At 36.7% G+C, this 7186-nt stretch overlaps 1 protein-coding gene across 1 annotated transcript; it reads right to left on the reverse strand.

Moving 5' to 3' along the window:
• Positions 1 to 819: 819 nt before the first annotated feature.
• Positions 820 to 6151, reverse strand: LOC143407847 (OX-2 membrane glycoprotein-like). The gene is made up of 3 exons (XM_076867020.2): positions 6088 to 6151; positions 1806 to 2144; positions 820 to 1127 (listed from the first exon to the last, which is right to left on the reverse strand). Exons 1-3 carry the CDS (start codon positions 6149 to 6151, stop codon positions 820 to 822), a joined length of 711 nt encoding a protein of 236 aa, XP_076723135.2.
• Between the last annotated feature and the right edge of the window lie 1035 nt (positions 6152 to 7186).

The raw sequence follows: 7186 nt of genomic DNA on the forward strand, positions 1-7186 counted from the left end.
AACCCTGTTTAATTATGGTTATAGAACTGAGTGAGCACCCACACCCAAGCTAAGGAACCAAGATGAGACGGTCGTCACCGAGCACAAATGTGGGCCCAGATTTGCCAGAACTTTCCATTTTAGAGAAAAGATGAAACCCACAATATTCACCCAAATTTTATGGATCTTTAAATGTTGACAAATAATTTAAACTATTTAAAAAGAAACACTTTGGGGCTAACCTATTTAAGGCTTCTAGTGTGAGAATGATGTTGTATATAATTTTTATTTCATTAAAACCTTGACATACTAATTACAAATAATTATTATTTTTTTACTCCTTAAAGCCTCTGTCTGGGAGTCCATCAACAATACTTTGTTATTTTACTTCGGTAAAAGAATAATTGGTTTATACCTAGTCATAACAAAAAAAAATTATGGTTATAAATACAGTTGGCAGAGCTAGAAGGGAAAGAAGGCAGAAAGAAATGGACAGCAAAGAGAGACTTTTTGTAGAGTATGAAACAAGAAATAGGTTTAACCATAAAGGTTGCAGAGGAAGGGAAAGGGCAGAGGAAAAGTTGAAGGTAGAGTAAATAAGCCCAAAGTGATCGAGGTAGAAATTGGGTAGAAGACACATCAAGATCAATTTCAAAATCTTCCATTTAAAAACAGCTGCACCAGGGAGCAGGTGAGCAGGTTTATGAGGCTGTCTTCATTATTTCAGTCTTTTAACTATGCATGTGTATGACTTTTTTTTTCAAAGTACATGATTTAACAAACACCTATGAAAGTGAATTTTAAAGGAAGATAAATATTTCCCCTCTCTGGGCTCCACTGTTACTTACATTGTTGTTTTTCTGACAGAGGAACAATCTTCTCTTCATTCCTTAGAGGGTGATCCACGTGCACAATCAGGTGTTGGAGTCCTAGGGACCTCACGGTTTCCATAGAGATGGTGTACATTTTAGTGACGGTTATGGTACCGTTGGGGTTCTGAGCAAGGTACTCCTCAGGTGAACAATTCAGGATTTGTGAGGGGAAAAGAGAGATTCGAGGTGCAGGTTTTCCCACGGCTGAATAATTAAAGCTAAGTAAACCTTCAGAGTCAGGACTGAATCGGGGTTCCGATGTTAGTTCAGTTACAGCTGAGGCAGAAAGAGAAACACAATTAAGTATAAAAATATACCATACCAGATTCCTATGCTGTTAAAAACTTGGCCTCCCCAAAGTTTTATATGATCCCAAAATGTTGAGAAGAGCCCTCTCAGATACCTTTCCTTGCATTTAAAAAAAACAAACAACAACCTCATACTATCATTTCCTATACCCACAGCCCTTCCAAGGTGAGAGGAACAACTGGTGTCTCAACTTTCATCCAGCCTAAAAGTTACATTTATCACAATATAGTAAGGTGACTCTGTCGCACTGCCACAAGCCATGAGACATTTTGCTTATTTGAAGACTGGAAACTCCTTATTCTCTTAGTCATCATCATTCTTTCTCTTTCCCTAAAGTCTTTTTCTTTTCCTCACTTTTCTCAACTCTCCAGCTGAATGAAGGGATGCTTCACAGATGAAAGCCAGTGCAGGGCAAAGAAGTTAGAGGACAGGGGAGAAGGTCCTGCACTGTGTGAACATGGGCAGTCACGTGATCGTTACTGGCTTTCCCCTTTTTTTTTATCCCTTACATATAGTAAATGACTTGGCTGGGATGCTCTCTATCAGTCCTTCATCCTCTAACATTCTCTGAATGCCAACCTTAAAATACCACAAGCCCATGATTTCTGCTTTAGTACTCTGATCCCACAGAAAACATTTAAATACTTAAGATGTTCAGGCAGATTTTTCCTCCATGACTTCCATGAGGAAACACGTTAAAGAGACATTTGTAGCAGGCTTCGTCGTCAAATGTTACTTCATTGATTGTCAGGAAGGAGCAATTGGGTTCAATGATCTTGCAGTGCAGCCTGTCTATGTATGGTGGAAGAATCTTTTCTCCGTATTTACTGCTGTAAGTGCCAATATTTTGTGGAAGAGAGTCTTGGATCTTCTGCCAGGTGATTTGCACGACATTTGCTGGAGTTGTCAAATTGCAGAAAATGGTCACACTTCCTCCTAATGCAGCTGTTTCATTACTGTTATGCTTTATTTTATGTAAGGAATCTGAAAATAAAGTTCAAAATTAAGAAAAATGTGCTTTTATGCTAATGCATATCATAGCACTTACCTCTCTGTCTTTTAATTATCATTTATTTATCTGTCTTGCTCACTAGAAAATAAACTCTTCTATATTGAATATCTAGTTCTACAATTGTTTCTGGCATATATTACCTAATCAATTCATATTTATTGAGTACAAAAGTTGAAACACAAATTAAGCAACATGAGTATTGTTAGCTTTTAAAAATGCTTTTTAGTTAAAGTAGATCACAAGGTAAGAATGCTACTAACTGATCTAAACTAAAGGTGAGGTGTTATGGGCATAGAATTCATAGAGCATATAAAACCTTTAGATCTTCAAAAGCACTGATTTCCTCAATCTTCTGCTACAATAGAAGACTGGCAGGAGGCCACAGTTTCTCTGTTGGTTGAACCAAAAAAATTTAATAATTTTCCTGATATGTAGAAAAGGGAATCTGATTATGTATTCTCTAATAGAAAGTTAAGTGAAATGTTATTTTGCTTCTGTAAAGACTTTGGAAAATTTTTATATTAAGTGATATGTGTGTGTGTGTGTGTGTGTGTGTGTGTGTGTTTGAATGTGTTTTCTAAGTGTCACAATCTGTAAACCTAAATAAAAACTAAAATCATAAAATGTCATAGCTAGGTAGGATGGAGTACTCTGTGGGATATTAACACTCTCTGAGAACAACTAGGAAAGTTGAATTAATTACATAACAATATACTTAAGAGCATCAGACAACGGCAAAACCAAGAAAAATTAGAGGGAATAAAATTTCAGGAAGAGAGAATATCTCAGAGGTGAGTAATCTGGGGTTGTCAGTTCTCTGTAGGTAAGAAACTAGAAATCAGGGAATAGAGAGGTGTTTGTTTGTTTGTTTGTTTTGTTTTTTAAAACCCAGAGCTAGAGTGTATTTCATTTAATGAGATGTCTGCTCAGTAACATCTCTCCGCCCCACACCCCTGGGTACAGTGATTGAAATCAGGGTGCTTAACCACTGAGCAACTTTCCTGGCCCTTTTCATTTTTTATTTTGAGACAAGGTCTCACAAAGCTGCTTAGGGCTGGCCTTGAACTTGTGATAGTCCTGCCTCAACTTCCTGAGTCCCTGGGATTTTAGGTGTGTGCCGCCATGCTTGGCATGTTACACAATTCTTTTAATATGTGGTGTTACAGTTTGGATCTTAGATGTTGCTGATAAACAGGCATTTATCCCTAAATGTGCTGCACTGCTATTGGGAGGTAATGCAATCTTTAGGAGGTGGAACATAGTGCAAGAAACTAGGTCATTAGGCCAGGCCCTTGAAATGGATGTTGAAATCCCTATAGCTCTTTTTTTTTCTTTTATTTCCTGCTGCGTTCTAAGGTGAACAACTTCTTCTGCCAAACATCCCCCTCCATATATTTTTTTTTTCCTCAAAATAGTCATGGTCATCAAAAACAAGGAAACTCTGAGAAATTCCTGCAGTAATCATGGCATAAAGAGATATGACAGGGTTGTGTAATGTGATACCTTGGATGGGATCCAGGCACAGAGCATTGAGAACAAACTAAAGTAACATAAATTTACTATGGATGTTAGTTATGGACAATGTATCAGATTTGGTTTATTAATTTTAACAAATGTTATACTAATATGTGATGTTAATAACAGGAAAATCTAGTCATGGGAGTTACTGAAACTGTCTACTAGCTTCTCAATTTTTCTATAAGCCTAAAACTTTCTAAAAAAATAAGCCATTTTAAAGAATCATTGTACCTCTATATATGCACACTAAGCAAGTAGAAAATATACACTTGAGAATAGTACTTACAATAGTTCACCCTCCTAATGAAAAGAAAATCTAGAAATAAACAAAATGGAAGATATATAATACCTCTCTACTTAAATCTACAAAAGACTTCTTAGAAACAAAGAAGATATATATAAATTTAGAAATATACCATATTCAGATAGGAAAAAAAATTAAATGTCAATCCTCTCCAAGTTAAATTTGAAACTCAGTGGAAATTTAATCAAAACTCAAGTAGTTTTTAATTTTTTAAAAATTCTTGAATTAAGGAGTTGATTCTAAAAAGCCAATACAATAAACTGAAGACTTACTATCTAGATGAAAAGCTAAAGTAATGTCATGTTGCATAAAAAGATGATCTTCCCAATAAATGCTGTGTCCATGGGACATCTGTATGGACAAATTATAGATTGCCACCACCTAAGACCAGAGACAAAAAATCTATTTAAAATGCACTGAAAATCTAAATGTGAGAGATAAAACACAGTTTTTAGAATATTGTATAACATCTATATGACTGTGGTAGCCATTGATTGCTCGCTCTCTCTCTCTCTCTCTCTCTCTTTTTTTTTTTTTTTTTTTTTTGATATTGAGGATTGGACCCACCACTGAGCCACATGCCCAGCCCTCTTTATCTATTATTTTGAGACAGGGACTATTTACTAAGTTGCTTAGGGCCTTGCAAAGTTGTTGAAGCTAACTTTGAACTTTCCATCCTCCTGCTTCAGCCTTCCAAGCCATTGGGATTACAGGTCAGTGCCACTGCACCCGGTGCCATTGATTTTTTAAATAGGGAATACATTGTTATTTAGTGCCTTATTCCTTTCTTGGTGATATGAAGTAATAAATGAAAAGCTAGCTTATTTTAGGATTTAATAACTTCAATTCACCAAAGATACATCTTCAAAAGTAAGGAGGCAACCCATGGAGTGAGAAAATATATTTTCCATATGTGTACATGACAAAAATTTATACCCTAATGTATATATATTTCCACAAATCAACAAATCAATGGAAAACTGAACAAAATATTTGAATACACACATCACACACAAAAAAGATTATTTAAATGACCAATAAACGTATTTAAGGTGCTCAACTTTGTCATCAGGAATACATTAATTAAAATGAGGACTATACAAGCACTCCTATAATCAGCCAATCTACTTCTAACTACATGCCTAATAGAAGTAAATGTATAGATTTTCCAAAAACATAAACAGAGATGTTCAAAGGAGCATTCCTTGCTAAGCACCTTCTGTACCACTACACTAAATTTTGGTCACAATGAGCTGTACATTTTAGGTGCTGAAGTATATTAGGGGAATAGAACAGAAAGAACAGGACATGCTGATTTCTTCTACTGTCACCCCCCATTGGCCCCAGCTTCTGTCATCCATCATTCAGCTTTGAATTCAATTGAATTCAAATATCTAATTGAATTCAAATGATACCTCCCCCAGGAAAAAAACTCCTTAACTAGAAGTTACTGTTTTTCTTTGATCTTGAAATCACTGTGATTTAAAAAAAAAAAAAAATCTCCTGAATTCTTAAAGTACACTCGTTATTGCTTTTATCATGAACCAAATGGATTTAGAAGGATTCAGGTTAAATATCTTTAATTAAATAATTTTAAATGACTAAAAATAATAGGACCGAATACTTGTTAATTCTTAAAGCTCGTAAGGATAGACAAACCCACAAAGGAAAAGATTTACAGACTGGATAGCATCAAAAAGGTCTTCATGAACAAGAAGAGACACAGAACAAGTCAGACTCAAAACTAAAAGGCAGATATGCTGCTTCAATATATTCACCAGGACTCCTACAAAGCAAAGCAAGTTTGCCAAGAGTCCATATGCTTCTGGTAGGTTTATAACCTCCAGTTTGAGCTATTCAGATACTCCTCTGATGCAGAAAGACTCTTCATTCTTACCTTTCTTGCATTTTGTTGAATAACTCATTGTTTCAAACAGACTCAGTTTAAACAACTTGCTAGCTACATGATTGAATCGCTACATGATACAGATGCAAACATACCACCTTGTTTACCTCACTATATAAAAATAAATAGACATTTTTTAAACTATTGATTCCAGCCAAACATGTTGAAAGAAAAACTGTAGAGTTACCTGTTTGTTGTGCACAGATGGGAAGAATCAAGAGGTGGGGGACAAGATGGAGTGAAAAACCCATGGAATTTGTTGATGAGAACTTTCACTATTGATGCATTTTCTTATCCTACCTCCAGCACTGTGAACTGAAAGTGAATGTGCACCATTCACTACCTCCACCTTTTCCCGCCTGTAAACTGTTGTTTTTCAACTTCCTGGTCTGCCTAGCCACCAGTTCTTTTCAGGTACTTAGATCTATAAAAACATTTTTCTAAATATCTGTCTGCTGTTTGTAGCTGTCACACGATTTATTCACAGGCTCCTTTCTGCTGATTTGCAAGAAAATTTAATTAGCACTCCTTTTGAGAGTGTCACTAAGCCTTTCCTAATATTAATGTCCTGTTATCCATGCACATGACAAATATGGAGCTCATTTATCCACAGTGAGTGAGATCAAGGAACAAGACTGCTTTGGGTGCCTCCTGCCGCAGGGCAGAGCCCTGATGAAAAGCTGAGGCAGACCTGAAGGCCCCCCTTATCCCAGTTCTTGCTGTCATGCCAGAAAGATTTCAGACATGTCACTCAGAGTAACAGGCATGCATTTATTAGAAGGGAAAGTGGATGTTCTCAAGGCAGACAGTGGGTCCTCTCAGGGAAGAGAACAGTGTGCTTCTCCAGCCCTCCAGAGTTATTGGGGTTCCCAGGGAAGTCTCCAGAGAACACAACCCAGGTCCACCTTTTGACTTTTGACTCACGGCATAAGAACTGCAGGCTACCTACAAGAAGGGGTGGTATAGTACTCACAGAGAGGAAGTTTTGAAGGAAATTGAGTCCCCCCTGTTTTTGCCTCAATTTTCCTGCCCCCTCAATCAGTTTATTACTCTTTGAGAAGAATTCAGCAAGCATTTTTAGTGAGGGTCTTAATGTTTTGGTTGTCAGGGTGATTGGGGGTTGTGACATGGTTTCAATGATAAGGGAGAGTCCAGGCTACCTGGTGGAGTATGATCTTGAAACAATGGATTTTCTTAGGGGATACCATTATGACTGGGACAGGTTTAACACACAGGTGTTATAACCTTCCAGGTGTGATCTGTGAGATAAGGTTCCCTGTGATTTT

The sequence above is a fragment of the Callospermophilus lateralis genome, chromosome 10, assembly GCF_048772815.1.
Source record: "Callospermophilus lateralis isolate mCalLat2 chromosome 10, mCalLat2.hap1, whole genome shotgun sequence".
Lineage (NCBI taxonomy): Eukaryota > Metazoa > Chordata > Mammalia > Rodentia > Sciuridae > Callospermophilus > Callospermophilus lateralis.

Bases quoted from the DNA above. Each gene is read 5' to 3' on its own strand.
- LOC143407847 (XM_076867020.2), bottom strand. From the start codon at position 6,151: ATGGGTTTTTCACTCCATCTTGTCCCCCACCTCTTGATTCTTCCCATC. The intron at 2,145-6,087 runs GTAACTCTACAG...CTTTATTTTCAG, and splicing joins CATCTGTGCACAACAAACAG to ATTCCTTACATAAAATAAAG. The intron at 1,128-1,805 runs GTATTTAAATGT...TTTCTGCCTCAG, and splicing joins AATCTGCCTGAACATCTTAA to CTGTAACTGAACTAACATCG.